Source organism: Epithele typhae (genome assembly GCF_022376455.1).
Source record: "Epithele typhae strain CBS 203.58 chromosome Unknown BXZ73scaffold_107, whole genome shotgun sequence".
NCBI lineage: Eukaryota > Fungi > Basidiomycota > Agaricomycetes > Polyporales > Epitheliaceae > Epithele > Epithele typhae.
In genome coordinates, this window is record NW_025954298.1 from 84,567 (window position 1) to 101,006 (window position 16,440).

Consider the following 16,440-nt stretch of genomic DNA (forward strand, 5'->3'; position numbering starts at 1 on the left):
AGGGCCAGATGCACCCGGAATAAGCGCCCATTGCGTGGGAGCCCGTAAATGTTACAAGCGCCCGAAACAATGGAGGCGCGGGAGTCGAACCCACGGCCTACACAGTTGTAGCGAGTAATCTACACCACTACACCATAGTCCTTTGTTTATGAGTGGCTGTTTACAGGTTATACCACCTTCTACATGGCTCAAGCCTTTGAATGCTCCACAGAACGCGGCCACAACACATGAGAGGGGTGCCATACGCGTGCGAGAAATACGCTCAATTCGTTCATCATATGGCACAGCACTTTAAAGAGAGTAGCGCACCCAAAAGAACAGACTTGCGTGTGGATTCCATGAATTGAAAGTCGAAGCACACGATGTACGCGCACAGTAGACCATGCACGCTGGGGCTGCATGTAGATATAGAGGATATCAAGATAATGCGTACAAAGACGTAGCTCCGCTCGCGGCTCCCACAGCATGTGCATGGGTGTAGAGTGGACAGCAGGCGCGAGACTTTGTGCATGCGAAGGATGCAGTGCAAGGGCACCACGCGCGCACGTATCATGGCTTTGTGCGGTAGGTGCGAGGGCTTGCGTGAGGGTCGCGGGCCACGCGTGAATGACAAATGAAAACTAGTATATTTGACAAAGCTGAGCCAAAGTAATGTACATGCAGGAGGGACATGCGCAACCAGACAAAGCGTGCTAAGTGGGGAACACAGGCACTCTCGCGATCTCGTGCACGCAAGAGTCCGTGTGGCGCACGCGACCCCGTCGCGAGAGTCCGTGTGGCGCACGCGACCCCGTCGCGAGAGTCCGTGTGACGCGCGCGAGCCCGTTGTGATAGTCCGTGTGGCGCGCGTGAGCCCGTCGTGATAGTCCGTGCGGCACGCGCGAGCCCGTCGCAAGAGTCCATGTGGCGTGCGTGAGCCTGTCGTGATAGTCCGTGCGGTGCGCGAGAGTCCGTCGCGAGAGTCCGTGCGGTGCACGAGAGGCGCCACTCCGTGAAACTGAGCGGTGGCACCTTCCGGAGCAGTATCATCTATGAGGCGATAAGTATGGCATAAGGATGTAGAAGAAGAGGGGCGTATATACTATATTGTGAGTACAGAGGTAAGAGGACATGATGTACAATGGACGAGAGAGAGACGAGATGGTCTTACTACAGACGGTAGCCGTAGGAACCGAGACATTGTTCGGGTTTGGGAAAGGCCCCTTTCGAAACCTCCGCATCGGCGTACGCGTAAGCATGGCGAGCTGTGAGCGAGGCGCCAGGAATGTCGGCCGGGGTATAGGGGATGGCGTGGGCAATCCAGGGGGTGTTGTAGCCGCTGCAAGAGGGCGTCAGGATGTCGACGACTATGGACATTTGAATGGTCCTCTCCCCCGAGCCCACGACTAGGAGAATGGTGCGAGACCGCGCGAAGCGACTTTGGTGTATTGAGGAGCCGGTGGATGGAGGAAGCGCAGATGACGAGGCGGCAGATGAAGAAGCAGGAGCACGGAAGTAAACGGGAGGGGGGACAGGTGACTTGGAATGGGTGAGATGCGAGATGGGGAAACCTCTACTAGTCGATGCCGAGGTCGGGAAGTCCGAGGGCGGTGTTCCAGTCCGACTTCGTCTGGTGAAAAGGATGAGTCGATTTTTGGGAGGTGGAAGATATGACGCACGAACGGCGTCTTCAGGCACATGTAGGCCTTCTTGCAGCCGTCGAATAATACAAGATACCTATGCGCTTGCCTGGCGGACGTTCAGCGGCGTTGATGGTGCTGGAGGGAGTACTTACTTTTTGGCATATGCGGCCTTGCCTCGTTCGCGGGAGTGTTCATGCAGCTCCGCATTTTGCAACCAATGCTGCCTGAAAAAGCCGAAGAACACCGCAGTTCTCCACATCTCACGCCGCAACAGCTTGCGCTCCTCCCGCCACCTCGTGAGCATCGCATGTATGCGGAACCAGTGGACGCTCTCGACTGTGAACCCGACCTCAGCTGAAGTAGTGTATCCAGGCAGGGTACTCACTCTGGTCCTTGTACCGCTGATGTGCTGCCGTCCCAGCCTTGTCGACGACTGAAAGACTGTCCCAGATCCACGACTGGTCCCCCTGAGCCGAAATGACCATCGCCTTGAGATCGGTTTCTTCGAGCGGATGGACTGCGGGGTCATCCAGTGGCACGCCTAGACGGAGGAGGCATTTGACGACCCTTCGGTACTTGTGTGCTGCCGCCTGCACGTCGCCGCGAGCCGATCCGAGGGTAGAGGAGATCTCTGTGCGCACCCTCTTGCTCCGTGCATGCTTTTTGCTAAGTTTCACAGAGAACGAGAGGATCAGTGCAGTGCGGACCTCGTCGAGTGCTTCCCGGGCCTCATCTCGTCGAATCTTGATCTCCGCTTCCACAAGAGGCACAGCTGGGGTCTCCTTCAGTACCGTTTCATGGAACGAAGAAGGAAGCGCGATATCGGCATTGTAGACCTCTTTCCACAAAGAGGCCTTGCGCTTGGCGCGTGGGGCCTTCCAGGCAGCTTCAGACAGTCGGGGGAAGTTGGTCTTGGGGGCGTCCTCTTCGGAGATCATCAAGGCTGCATCTTGTAATGCGGGCTGAATGTGGGCGTCCCAGAGTGGGGACCACTCCGCATATCGCTTGAGAAAGTCGGCTTGCTGATCCACAACACTAGACGGGACCCTGCCCTTGAGCATAATCGCTTTGAGGAGTTTTTCACTGCACACCGTTTGAGTACATGAAAGCGGAGAGTATATGAAAACCTACCGTTCTACCTGAAGGCGAGCACCCTCGTCGAGGGCTTGCATGATCTTTTCCTCCCGACGGGTTGTTGACGACGCCTTGCGCGCCTTCTGGCTTTTGGTCGCATCCTTTGCATCCGTCACTGATGGGATATACACTCGTTCATACTCATCACTATCACAAGCTTGAAGACGCACGCACCCTGCTCGATATTGATATCGTAAATGTTCTCAAGGCTGTCGTGATTCGCCATGTCCACTACTGCGAGTTTGAACGCAGCCTCTTGCTCCTTGAGCTGTGCAAGCCGTTCGGGACTGAATGTGGCCTCGAGAGCTGTAAGATGGCGCTCGAGGTCTGCGATGAACTCTTCACTGGTGTTGTACCTTGCAGAGAGGTCCCGACCTTCATCGACGGTCAGTGCACAATAACCGAAGAACCTATCAAGACATACTCATTGTGTGCAAATGACGGACGTTCTGGTCGTTCCAGATGTCGTTCAGCGCATCGTGACGAGATCCTGGTCCCATCTCCCGTATTCGTGTGGCTAGCTGGTATATAGCAGCCCACATCCGTTCAGACGCTTCACCATCGGTACGTGCAGCGCCGGGGAGGTAGTTGTAAGAGAACTTGTAGCGACAGCTGGCTTGGTGGGCAGGTAGGTGGAACTTGCCAACGGCGATAAGCATGTAAGGAAGTTTCTCCCACTCGGCGACGCTGGGGAGGCACCCCATGAGCTCCGACCAGGTAGACATGAGCTCGTCCATCCGCGTGTCATAATTCCGGTGATATTGACAATTGATGTCGTAGCCGGAGACGAGCATCGGGAGGGTGAGGTACGGCTTGATTGCACTGGCTTCACTGAGGTCTGCGTACTTGAACCTGTCTCTATTATGAACATTGTGGACTGATCTGCAATTGGACGAGGACTTACGCTTCACCTTTCGTCAGGTCGACAACGCTGTTTCTCATCGTCATCATGTGTCGGGAGCATGTCATTGCGAGGAGTCCAGAAACAGTACCAGCATAGCGCTGATATCCCATGGCCCCGAACTTGTTGCATGTGGATTCCTGTAGTGCGTGAGCTCATGCGCACAGGCTCTTATATGACACGTACCTCTGCGGGAGCTTCCGCCTCTGCATCCTTGAGAATGACCGCCGCCTGTTCCTCGTGGACAAAGAACCCTCCGTTGCGTGTCATAGCCTTGTCCTGTGGATCGACAGCTTTCATTTTTTGAAACTGGGAGAAGGTTGCGTCCTTATTATAGAAGAAGGCGTCGAGGTATCTACAACGGCATCAGTCTGGGGCTCGCAGGCTAAGACGTAGAACTCACCTCTTATCCTCGCTCTCATCTTGCTTCTTCTCGTTGAGATCCGGCGGCTCCGGGACAGTGTTGTTGATCCCTGGCTGCGGGCATGAGGAACACAGGGTGGCGAGGACTCCAGCTTCCATCTCGCCTCCCGGGTCAACTCCATTTCGCTTGGTCAACCTGACGAAGGCGTACTGGCGCATCGAAGCCCGCAGTTGTGCATATCGATTCTATTTGGATGTGGACTCATCGTCAGATGACACACGCGACTAAACATAGGGACCCTCACCTCAATCTCGTGCGTTCGAATATTGTCCTTGCTTCGTGCGAGGTAGTTCCAGATGTCGAGAACGGATATTTGCGACTGCAGGGATAGGAGATGAAAGTCGCGAAGGGCTGAGATGGTGAAAGCGGTACGTGGCGTGTCCCATGTCGCGGGCCACAGCCCGGCTTGGATGAGCTGCATGGACTCGTCCATTGGCTCTTGCTCGAAGGAGGCATGCGTGCAGAAGGTGACCTCAAACGTCTGCGGACCGTGCGAGTCGACGATGGTCATAGCCCTTTTTTGCTGTGAGGCGAGCGAAACTGGACAAGGAAGGCCACCGTGACCAAGGTGAAGGACGAGGTTATGTGGGGAGGGCAGTTCCCCAAGGCCCACGCGGTCCCAAAATCCAATGGCTGGGTCCCACTGCTCCACACGGTGATAGGGGAGCCTGCAGTGTTGGGCGACGATACATGTAATGCATAGGGGCAACGGGTACATGCAGTCAAAACATCGGTATACGTGTGTCGCCGCCCCCGCGCGCGTGCCGATCTGGAAAGCGCAAGATGAGCACGGCAGGGGAGCCGCGGGTCCAGCCTCTCGTTCTAACAACGCGTCTTGAACGCGGGAGGCCCACTCGTTCTGGAAGTTTGCCATGTGTTCCGCGGCCGTCTGTGACACGGTCATTATACATTCGTACATATGGGCAGCTGGACGTACCGTCTGTTTCTTTCTCTTCTTGGCCTCTGACGACTGGTTCACCGTGACGTCTGAATTTGAAGGCGGCCCACTGTATACGCCGCCGTCGTCATCGCCGTCTTCGTCGTCATCGCCGTCTTCGTCGTCTTCGCCGTCTTCGCCGTCTTCGTCGTCATCGTCGTCATCGGTGTCGCCAGTGTCCTCGATCCCGGCCAGGTCGACCGGGTTGTTTAGACGATCGCTGTCAAGTCCAGCCCATGCTCTGCTGGGACCGGCGACGGCCGTGGGGGGAGGTGGGCGGGGGCCATCAGGGATCTCCCCAGAGAATGCTTGCGTGCGCGTCCGCTTGAGGGTGTTTAAGAATGCGAGGCCTTGGCGTGACTTCATCGGACCTCTGGGGATTGAATTTGGCGCATGCAAGTTATGCCGAAACATGTAGAACTCACGTGGTTACAAAAAAAAAGAAGGCCGGCGTAATGGGAGTCGAACAGCCGAGAGTCTCAAGGCCAGGACACGCTGTTCCCAAGGGTTAGCAGTGGGTGTGGTGCTTGAGCTGTGTTACGCACAGTAAGTAAGCCTTTACCGCGGCGAGTGTTGAAGCCGGGGAGGATGTTGAAGGCGGAAAATTCGCAGGAACGACGCGCAGAACCACGTTCTACGACAAAGTAACTCGCCACAAGCACACGATCGTATGACCGGTACGAAGGCGAGGAAGGAAAATGCGTTGTAGAACCAGGTTCTACGGTGCAGTAACTCCCGGACGCACACGATCGTATGACCGGTACAGAGCGCAGGAGGGAAAGGGGATAGTGGAATGACGAAAGGGAGCAGGGTTAGAGTGGCAAGAAGAGGAGGACGTGGAGTATGCAGGAGGAAGACAGGAGTGAGTAGGAGGACGACGACAACGAAGGGGAGAACGTAGGAGCGTGGGACTTGACAGCTGGCAGTGATACGATCACCTGACTGGACGCGCTCGCGGTCGGGTTTGTTGATTGTGTTCTTGTTCCCACGCCACAGAGCAGGGAGTCAGAGGCGCCTTCGTCTTCTCGCTCTCTTCTCACCTCCATCACCCCACCTTCCACGGCGCTGCATCCACCACCCACCACCACATCAGCCCTCTCGTCCCTTCCATCCCACCGTCGAAGCAGACAATAGCGGCTACATAGTCGACTGTTGTTTGTAGACGTCGGCGCCCCAGGGGCACCGATCTCTGCTCTCCCCCCACAGGTCCCCAAGGTGTCTCCAGGTCTCCTGGCCAGCGGATGTGCGTAGCGCTCTGACGTTGCACGCCCGTGCTCTTCGCTAACACCGTAATGACGCAGCCCTTGACAAGACTGCGATCAACATCGCCACATCAAGTCTCCAGAAGCTTCGCCTGAAGCTCGTCAACGTGAGTCGAGCAGGACGTTTGCTGGTGGCGATATGCGCTGATTACGTGGCATTCAGGCCGGGTTCAAGGTTACAAGAAACTCAATTTCCTCAAACGAGTGGTGTGTTTTCTGGGTAAGACCGTGGGCATGTTTATGTTTCCCCGCTGTTTTCTTATCGCGCGACGTTTCAGCTCCCCTTTTCCGATCCGCCCTGTCAAGTTTGCATCCCTTCCACCTTTTCTCGTCCTCTGATAATCTTCTGGTATGTATGTCAACTCGCTGTTGTACGGGATATTGCTAACACATGTCAAAGATTCTGGTTTGCCGCCCTGTGCTGAATCACGGACACCATCTAGTTATCGCCTGTCCCCGGTAAGTTGTTGGTTGAGATGTTTGGTCGCATTTATTGAAGTTTACATCCGCAATGTAGGTTCTACCATATATGACTCCCAACACTTTCGACGCTCGTGGCGGACATGGGCCATTGGTCCCTTATGTTTCGCGCGTCCAGCCCAATCGAGACATCAAGGGTAAGTGTTCTTTGTTATTCACTCGATCTGTAATCTAATACGAATTTCATAGATCGCCCTCCGTTGGGAGAGTGCGGTCCGTTCGATGGATACGTCGCTTCCGACGGGTTCAGCAGCGGTACTATGTTCACGACGCCAAATCAAACTTTTGTACCGCAATTCGGCTTGGCATTTCAGGAGATTAAAACATTCGATGACGGTCTTTGGGGTGCACACGAGTTATCCAGGTGGCCACAGCAATACCATCCGTCCCATATCCACATTGCATGCATCCCGCGGGAAACAAGTGTGTACGCCCCCAAGCACGACATTCTCTGGGTGGGCTGGCTTCCATCCTACTGGACCCGCACGGAGTCCGACTTCGGCCACGTCGGGGTGATGGACAAGTATGTCATCAAGCAACTCGTTGACGCCGCCGATGACGTCCTCCAGTCGTGCGAGGAGTGTGCGAGAGGCCCCGCCGACATCAGGGATAGGTTCAACGCTGTACGCCTGTGCCTGCGAATCACCCTGGACCGCTTACGACTTCTACCTGCCGTCCGCGACGTCGTCTTCTCTCTCGCCGCCCACGTCCAGCGCCTTATCCTGTTCCTTGCGGGGATCCACGTCTACATGCAGGTGGTGCTGCCAAGATTGAACACGGGGGAAGACTACCGCCTCGAAGTCCTTGATGTCCTGGGCGCCTACACGAACAACCCAAGCGTGGCACAGCGCCTTCATCTCGCCGGTGTGCCGGTATGGCTGCAGCAGGAACGTAGCGCCCCCGTTGCGGTGTACGAGTCTGTGTCCCTCAAGCGCCTTCCCTTTTGGTTCTCCTCCACCCCATCCTTTCCCCGACTTGTTTTGGCCCGCCGTGACTTCGAGGGAAAGTTGAACGCCCCAGGAGAGTGGGTCGAAATGATGCTGAACACCACACATCGGCAATTGCTCAACGGCTCCCGCCTCGACGCGATGCCCTCAGGAGATGAAGACGGGTGCGCGGCGAAACGGTGGAGGGGCTCCGAGACTTCCACCCCTGGCGCGCGCGATCCGCACGATGCGCAAGCACTCGCACACCCCTTGGTGCCGTCGGCCCCACGTAAGGTCGCGAAGAACCCCGCGGCTCGTGCTCTAGCAGGCGCCAAAAAAGCCGAGGCCCACGCTCTCTCCGGCGCTAGGCCCGTGGAGAAGATCCAGCCCGTCCGCTGCTTCTACGTATCGCTGTCGGTTGCATACGGCACGTGCTGGTTGGAAGCGCTCCGCTCGGTTGGCACGCTGTCGCATCCACCCACGTCTCCCAAGTACTACTGGCCGCCGCCGTGGATATTTGACCGACTGGACAACTTCTCACCCAACGACCCAAGAGGAGCAGGTACCTCATCCAGTTGATACGTGTCCGCGAGTTCTGCCAGCGCCGATTGTTCGACAGGATGCTCAACGGCGCCCTTTGGGCATTCAAGCCTGGAGGGATCTCTTGTGGGGCGAGTATGGCGAGCGTGGTTCCGTCAACCCGGCCGTCACGGCGATCGCGGGCTCGTCGTCTGGTCCTCCTCGTCCCTCCCTACCGGCCGCTCTTCGGGATCGTCTTCGACGTCGGCAAAGCACAAGCAGCCCGCCGACACAAAGCACAAGGCCAAGCGGGCGAAGGAACGAATGAACGTCGCATCGATCTTCGCCGGTGCTTCGCTAGTGCGTTTCGAAAAGGGCGTCGCCGTCAAGTTCGGTGATAGGGAGGTCACGGAGACGGACATCCTGCAGGACGACGAACTGCTGAGGACACTAGTCTGGGAGGCCCACGAGGTCAACTGGCGGTGCGAGCTCCTCGCCCTAGACTCCGTCGTCGTCGGGTCCCGGAACTGGCCTGAAGTGGAACAATGGTCTCGGGAGAGCCTCATCTCCGAGGTCTGGGGTCCCCTAGTTCGGCGCTTGACATCTTCCCCTCCAACAAGCCGGACAGGACGGCGTTCACATCTTTCTTGTGGCTTTCGCCAGCCGACCCTGGATGGGAGGTGGGGCGCCCACATCTCCGAGCCCTGCTCCATGTCCAGCAGACTTGGCCGAGGCAGCCGGCGGAACTCGCCGGCGCATTGAAGCGCTGGAAGATTGTGATCCGTTTGAGTATAGTCGCATCCAGGCTGCAGCGGCGCAGTTCTACATTGACACATTCATCCGTACGTTCCAACGTCTCCCTGTCCCGCCCGTGCGCCATGCTGCTCCCTTGGCGACGCTTAGCTCGACATATCTTGATATATACGTTTGCGTAATTTGCTGAAGTGGTAGTTTGAAATGCTTTGTTAGTACAGCCCCGTCTCCGGCGAGCCCGGACTTTGTATGCCCATGTCGTCGCTCTTCGTTAACTCATCTGCTCTTCACGTTGGTTGTATCTGATCCGACTGCCTGCTTTTCACTCCGTCCACACCCCACCGCCGTGTTCGAACCTCCAAAATCGCCTACCCTCTCGTCATCATGTGAGTGTCCATGTACGAGTCGAGCGCAGCTTGACTAACTAGCATGACAAGCGAGCCCATCATGCCTGAGGTGAAGATACGTCTCGAAGAGCAAGAGTTCATTGCGCAGCAGCTTGCCGATCCCGAAGTGCAAGCGCGCTGCAGCAACGTGGGACATACGGGTGCAAACACCGTCCGTGACATTCTACTAACGCGTTATATGACACGGTTCAACCACCTGCTCCCTGGCGAGCCTGAACAGGTGTACTTGGAACGTCAGAAGCGTCAGAGGGGTCGCGGAAAACCGCGTCGGCAGGCAGAAACTGAAGCGGAGATGAAGGATCGCATGACAATGGCAGGCTCGGTGAGTGTTTAAACTAGTCTATCTGTGCTCTATTGTGATGTTCGATCTTTGTAGCGTATATTGAACCACATCAAGGCCTGGGTAAGGAAGAATGTCCCGGTCGGTGACGCGTCCACGGCGTCTGCTGAATCGGCGACCGCACCAGTGGGTGACCTCAAGCGGGAGGCCGCCCGCGACTCGGCGCATACAGGGAGTTCCTTAACAGCGATCACCCGACGTGCCCCAGATGGACTCACCCTGTCGCGTCCGGAGCGTATGGCTAAATTCAACCGGGAGGACGTCGGGCGTTCAAAAACCTCGGTGAGGAAGATCGGGCGTTCCTCGAGCGGCAGGTGGAGAAGAAACGCCAGGCGGTTGCGTCCAATGACCGTCTTGACGAACTCCGCCGGCAGTTGTGAGTCCAATTCCCCTACTACGTGTTTTCCAGTTAAATTTTGGTCCAGGTACGTCGTGCAGCTGCGCTCAACCCACCAAGCCAAAATGAAGGGATGGCAGAGAATGACGGGCTGTGTCGGCCTGTCCATGATAGGAGGTCTTGATGAGACGGGCCAGCTATTCATCTCGGTGTGAGTTTGTTGGGTTCGACCTTGGGAATCTTGAAACTAAGCCCTTCACCCAGCGCCACTACTGGGAAGGATCCGACGGGCCGCTCGTTTCCTGCGGCCCTGCAAGACAGTCTCGATGTGCAGCCCACCCGGCTGGAGTCGGAGTTCGCTCACTGGGTGCACAGGATCTTCGACCGTGAGCTGCCTGCGTTCGCATCAGGTGGACGCTGGCCTAAACGTTTTTTAGCCCCCGCGCGCGCAGTGCTTGCAACCTCCCAACTTGGGGCACCCGCCTTGCCAAAGGCTAGCGGGTCGGGGCTGGCTACCGCCGCCATCGCGGCGTCTAGGGCCGCTATCGCGCCTTCGCACTCCTCTCCCGCTAGGATGCAATCCCCTCTGCCAGCCCAGGTGATCTCTCTGCCAGTTGCTTCTACCTCACCACGCGCTACCGGGTTGGTAGAACCGGCCACCTCTTTCCACTCAGTCAGCGCCGTTGCGCCTGCCTCACAACACACGACCTCAGGGGGCGGCACGTCTACGCCCGCGCATTCATCTGACAGCGACCATGTGGCCTCGAACAGTCCTACACTCCCAGGCCCTCCTCGTACCAGTGCTGGGTCGGTGATGTCCGCCGAGCCTACCAACAGCAGTGGACTGGCGCATGGGCTCGATGCCTCCAGCCTCTCCATACCTGTTGCCGCGCTGTCGGAGTTGGCCCCATCGGTGGGCAGGAAAGGGCCCGTGCCACCCCGGTCTCGCCGTCCGCCGGTGACAGCGGCATCCGTGGAGAACGGCACATCCTCTTCCGCGAAGCCCAATACGCGCGCTATCATCCCCAAACTCAATATGTTAGTCCTCTTGCCCATAGCCGGTGATGCTACGATTCTCATGTCACTGCAGGGTTATACCGGCCGGCAGCAAAACCTCGACGAATACCCAGAAGGCTCGCGCCCAGGCGAAGGCGTTCACATCAAAGCCCAGCGCACGGGCCAAACGCCAGGCCAAGATGTGAGTTGTCTTCCGCATTCCGTTTTACTGTTATTGATTTCAAGATACAGGCCAGTCGCCGCTTGTGATCCTAAGGAGCGGCATGCGAGGACGCTGCAGGGAGCAGGTGGGTTCTGCGTCTGTCCTTATGAACGCGTCAAACTTACATCGCAGCAGCGCTGCGCCGGATGACGGAGATCGAAACACCGCACAGGACGCCGCTGTTACTGCTGACGGGTAGGTAACTGCTTCCGTCGGCAGGAGTAATTCCTAACGCGTTGTAGTGCGGAGCCAGGGAAGCGTAAGCGCAAACGTACGGCGAGGGCGGATGGCAAAAGCCCGTGAGTCGCACGTTTTTATTGGCCGCAATGTATCTGACGTTCATGCAGGGATATGTCCGCTGCCAAGCGGGCTCGGAAATAGTGGTATTCACAGTGCACCGGGTGGGGGCGGTTGGAATATAGACGGAGGGCGGGAGTGGGCAATTATTCTAGCCAATGCTGGTCCTTAGTAATTTTCTTTGGCCCTTGCGACAGGACGACGGGGGTGAGATGAAACCGCAGACATTGTTTGACGCCGGAGTTGAAATAAGCCTTTCCGGGCTACAGGCCGATCCTGCGGTTCAAGTTTCTCGCATATTCTGAGGTCTAGGGCTGTACTAAATCGCTGCCCAACCAGGCGTATGGGTCTGAGTCGTGCGCCCTAGATCTGTGGCTCGATTTATGGTGATGTCGCTGACGGTCTCTGCTCCGCGGCGTGTATTATCAAATCGCCCACATGCCGCCCGTAAGTCAAACTGGCAGCCTTGTACTGATCCAGGACACCAAGACAACACACAGGGGCAGACCAAAAGGTCTGCGAGCATGCGCTCATCTGGGTTCCCGGTGAAGGCTCCTGGGGGGAGCGCGGACCCCAGACGCAGATAGGACAACCCCGTTTAGAGACCGAGGTGAGCACGCTCTTTGAGGAGTATTTAAACCCTCCCCCCTCGTTCATGTCTTCACAGAACCACATCATCTGCCCTACTCGCCCTTCAACAGCCTTTTTCTTCCTGGTACGCCTTCCCCAGAACCACCCCAGCTTTGCGCTGATGTATGCCCCACAGCTCGACCATGACCGACTTCCAGGCCCGTGTCGCTGCGGTCAACCGATTCCGCACCTTGCTGCTTCCCGCTCAAGGCTCCCCCTCCTCTCAGTACAGTCAAGCGCTCAAAGAACTCTGCTGGCTCGGGCTCGAGCACCGACTCCCTCCTGAACTCGTCAACTATTCTGAAGTGAGACCCCTGTGCCCGAAATGCGGGCGTATCGATTCCCTACGCCCTTTCATGCACTATAAGCCCGACACAGCCGGACAAATGGGTATTTCCGTAAGTTCTGAGCTCTTTGATGCCCACCAGCCTGACCGTCTTGCAGTGCGATGCTCGGACCGGGCAGGGTGACGAGACTTGCGGCCCTCGCCGCATTGCTCCGCGCAACCCTGTTACGGTCGCGGAGCGCGGGAGCGCGGAGGTCGGGCGAGTCGGAGACGAGCGGAAAGGCGGGATGGATTAGAGGACGCGCTTGACCTCGGAGAGGCTCGCGGTAGCGGGGAGACGGGAAGGAGAGGCGACGGGGAGGAGCCAGGAGGCAATCGCGTAGCGATACAGTGAAGCGGGCGCGAGAATATAAGTGATGCAAGGTAACCAGTGGCGGACGATCGTATGCTGGGCGTCCGTAGCGGGTGCGCGCCGAAGCTCGTAACCAGACAGGCGGAGCAGGCCATAACACACCCCACGAGCGAGGCGGGTACACGAAGGCGGAGAAGGTGCGGTAAGGTACGGTAACAAACGTACGGTCGGTCAGAATATCGAAGAGCGCGCAGGATAGAGAGAATACAAAAACATCGGGGCGCACGAGGGTTCGGAGCAGGCAACGGGTCGAGAGCGGCAGGCGTACACTGCGCGAGACACCCCCATACTAAGGGCGACGCGGGGACAAGTGCAGCAGCGCGCGCGTCATCGACGACGGCGTCGGGTTCAGCGGAGGAGGCGGGCGCGCGGCGACGAGCGCGAGCGATCATGCAGCGTCGCGCGAGCGGTGGGCGGCATGGGTCGTCATCGTCCTCGGATCGCGGGCTTCTGCAACAGCAGTCCGGCGGGCTCGGGTTCGGTCGGTTCGGTTCGGTCGGTCGGTCGGTCGGTCGTCGGTCGGGTGCGGGATCGCGCGAGCAGCCTCACGGGGAGGGTCACGGGGAGTGGGGACGAGGCAGCGGGATCCGAAGCGCGCAGGTCGGAACGCGGATCGGGAGTGGAGTCGGGGCGGATCGAGGGAGTTCGGGTTCAGGCTCGGGGCGCGGTCGAATGCGGGCGGGTCCGCACAGGCTGGTCTTCGGCACTCGGGGCAGAGCAACGGCTCGCGGCGAGGCTTCGAGGTCGTGGGTCGTGGGTCGCGGGGCGTTTTCGCTCTTGATGCTCAGGCGCCGGAGCAGAGCGCGAAATGCGGGAGAGGGTTCGGGATGGTCGGCTCACCAGCGCGAGGGACAGCGCGGTGCAGGGTGCTCGGATTGCCCTCCGAGTAGGGACACGCGATTGTGTTACGGTCGCGGAGCGCGGGAGCGCGGAGGTCGGGCGAGTCGGAGACGAGCGGAAAGGCGGGATGGATTAGAGGACGCGCTTGACCTCGGAGAGGCTCGCGGTAGCGGGGAGACGGGAAGGAGAGGCGACGGGGAGGAGCCAGGAGGCAATCGCGTAGCGATACAGTGAAGCGGGCGCGAGAATATAAGTGATGCAAGGTAACCAGTGGCGGACGATCGTATGCTGGGCGTCCGTAGCGGGTGCGCGCCGAAGCTCGTAACCAGACAGGCGGAGCAGGCCATAACAAACCCGGTCCCCGAAGACCAGCTTGCTGCTATCGAAGCGCAGCGTGAAGCCGACCGTGTGCGTTTCCCTGTCCCTAGCGTGTCGCTCTTGACTAACATGCCATAGCTCACCAAGGTGTCCAAGGCCGCTGTTCAAAATCTGGCCAATACGCCGGTCAAGAGCAAGGGCAAGGGCAAGGGTATCGCCCTTGTCAACTCCAGCGATGTGGGTGTCTTTCGCTGTCGCGGCTCCCCTGTTCTGACCTCCGTTAAGGATTCTCCCCTCATTGACTTCCCTTCAAGCGCCAGCCTTAGCCCGGTGCTAACTCAGAAGTATACGAAACCGGCAATCGACAAGGGTAAGGCGAAGGCCAACATGAAATCACGCGCGGTATGCAGCATACTATATTCCAGGTTCTGATTTCTGACTTTTCGTTAGCCCTCCCCAGTTGTGTGGGTGCCTTCGAGCACCAGCACCACGCCGGAGCAGCTTGAAGCTGATGCGCTGCTCGCTCGGTCGCTCAGCCAGGATGAAGTGTTTCCCCCAGACACAACACAGAACGATGCAGCGCTTGCTCGGTCGCTCCAGGATCTCCTGGACAACGGGGGCATAGTCGACGATGACGAAGTCCCTCCTTGGAAGGCCCGACAACGCCCTGGGCGTGCGTCCGCCGCCTGCAGGTCGCCTAGCGTGGACGATTCTCCCAGCGTGCTGGCCGCTGCTCGGCGCAAGCTTACGCAATCTCGGAAGCCGGTCAAGGTGTGTATGTATCCGGTATATGCTCAACAAGAACTGATGGCTGTCCTTGTAGGAGTCGCCCCTAAAGGGTTTACTGAGCATCAGCGACAGCGACAACGGTGATGAGCTCTTTGCTTTCGCTGAGAGCGACGACGACACCCCCAGCGATCTCGCCTCCCAGAACCAGGTACAGCAGGCCCTCCTTCGTTCGTCTCCCTATGCTCATATCTTTGCAGGGCTCAAACAAGGAGAACAGCGGTCCTTACGGCAAGGTGCGCTTTCTTCCCCTCCCCTTCGTGTCTAGTAGTTCATGCTATAGCAGGGCCTCGCTCGCGACGGCGACATGGTTACTACAACCTCTGGCAAGCGCCGTTATTCCGTCATCTCCCTCTCTTCGGACGACGAGAACGATGGCCCGCCCCCGCTCAAGACTGTGAAGATCAAGGAGGAACCGACCGAACACGTTCTTCGCGACCTCCTGGAAGTCGCGACCACCCCTTCTACGTCCCACCCGCTTACAGGCCAAGGGCCTGGGGTTACATCCAAGGTCGCTGAGGTGCCCTCGCCCAAGCGACCCTCTGCCGACACGAACACCCTTCTGCCAGCCATTGAGGGCGTCCGGGACCTCCGGCCCTGGCTCGTCGGATCCGAGGTCGTCAACTCGTGGGTCCTTAAGCCCCCGGGCCGTGGAGCTGTCGCGGGGCCGTCGCGCGGGCCTCGGACGCTTTTCCTCCGTGACGACTACACCGGTGCCAGCGCCAACGCTGCAGAGGTCCAAGCTGCCGTGAAGGGCATCTGTAAGTTGCGCCATTTGTGTTCAGTCGTCCCACTCACCGACATCCTGCCTGGTCATCAGCACCTACTCTCCTTGCGGCCTTCGTCGGCCGCTGCCTGCCCCAGGCGGCGCACGCTCTGCGGCCTTTCGACATGAAACTCGACAAGGCCAACGAGGACATCCCCTGGGGTGACAAGCCGTGGGTTCTGACGACCAAAATATACGTAGAGGTGCGCCGACGCCCTGATGTGCGATGCTACATGCTAACGCAGTCTCTCAGGACGATGAAGGTCCGCTCCATCGGATGCAAGGCGTGGCGTCTAAGGTCACAGACATCATCGCGATGGACATCTTCTCGCTCTCCGACATCATGGGGGCCTACGGCTGTGCAAAATTTCAGCTTGGGCACAAGCAGTGCTCTGGGGAAACCACCTGGGAGCCCCGTGACCTTTTCGACACCATCAACATCGGCTGGCCAAAGGTGACCACCATTGTACTCGCTCTCCCCCACGTAACGCTTGAGTAGGTCCCTCCCCTGCCCACAGATGCAGTTGCTCACGCAGGACACAGGAACATAATCATCTAATCGTGTTGTATGTGCTCCGTCGCCGTGGTGTTGAAAGCCTGTAGCTAGAAGGCGGAACGACCCTGCTGAATGAATACGTATTTGCGTCCTTCGGCCCTGCGCTGCGCTCCGGCACGATATTCCAGCGCCCTCGGCACACAATATCCAGTATCATTATCATCCAGTCCACCTTCGACCTCGCCCAGCTCTCTTCTGAATCATATCAATCTGGTAATAGTCCCTCGCCACCACTCTGTTCCGCAAGATCCCAGTCTCCGCACACTTATCGACAATGAATATCCATGC

General features: G+C 58.1%; 4 protein-coding genes across 4 annotated transcripts; 3 read left to right on the top strand and 1 right to left on the bottom strand.

Moving 5' to 3' along the window:
- Nucleotides 1-1,770: 1,770 nt before the first annotated feature.
- BXZ73DRAFT_56123 (uncharacterized protein) lies at nucleotides 1,771-4,955 on the bottom strand (the record flags this gene model as incomplete). Its single annotated transcript, XM_048021437.1, has 9 exons — nucleotides 1,771-1,958; nucleotides 2,008-2,705; nucleotides 2,754-2,871; nucleotides 2,931-3,131; nucleotides 3,181-3,608; nucleotides 3,661-3,797; nucleotides 3,838-4,012; nucleotides 4,061-4,266; nucleotides 4,326-4,955. 9 exons carry the CDS (start codon nucleotides 4,953-4,955, stop codon nucleotides 1,771-1,773), a joined length of 2,781 nt encoding a protein of 926 aa, XP_047871930.1.
- Nucleotides 4,956-5,861: 906 nt separating this feature from the next.
- BXZ73DRAFT_82260 (uncharacterized protein) lies at nucleotides 5,862-11,642 on the top strand (the record flags this gene model as incomplete). The annotated part of the gene is made up of 20 exons (XM_048023664.1): nucleotides 5,862-5,880; nucleotides 6,181-6,261; nucleotides 6,320-6,387; nucleotides 6,444-6,487; nucleotides 6,724-6,739; nucleotides 6,798-6,897; nucleotides 6,950-8,248; nucleotides 8,306-8,778; nucleotides 8,834-9,047; nucleotides 9,180-9,205; nucleotides 9,421-9,687; nucleotides 9,742-10,081; nucleotides 10,115-10,130; nucleotides 10,295-10,428; nucleotides 10,480-11,080; nucleotides 11,133-11,240; nucleotides 11,291-11,346; nucleotides 11,394-11,460; nucleotides 11,504-11,560; nucleotides 11,609-11,642. 20 exons carry the CDS (start codon nucleotides 5,862-5,864, stop codon nucleotides 11,640-11,642), a joined length of 4,020 nt encoding a protein of 1,339 aa, XP_047871931.1.
- Nucleotides 11,643-12,331: 689 nt separating this feature from the next.
- BXZ73DRAFT_82261 (uncharacterized protein) lies at nucleotides 12,332-12,770 on the top strand (the record flags this gene model as incomplete). The annotated part of the gene is made up of 2 exons (XM_048023665.1): nucleotides 12,332-12,586; nucleotides 12,633-12,770. 2 exons carry the CDS (start codon nucleotides 12,332-12,334, stop codon nucleotides 12,768-12,770), a joined length of 393 nt encoding a protein of 130 aa, XP_047871932.1.
- Nucleotides 12,771-14,011: 1,241 nt separating this feature from the next.
- BXZ73DRAFT_82262 (uncharacterized protein) lies at nucleotides 14,012-16,095 on the top strand (the record flags this gene model as incomplete). Its single annotated transcript, XM_048023666.1, has 9 exons — nucleotides 14,012-14,134; nucleotides 14,183-14,281; nucleotides 14,330-14,446; nucleotides 14,495-14,815; nucleotides 14,868-14,981; nucleotides 15,031-15,066; nucleotides 15,114-15,591; nucleotides 15,651-15,799; nucleotides 15,850-16,095. 9 exons carry the CDS (start codon nucleotides 14,012-14,014, stop codon nucleotides 16,093-16,095), a joined length of 1,683 nt encoding a protein of 560 aa, XP_047871933.1.
- Nucleotides 16,096-16,440: the final 345 nt, after the last annotated feature.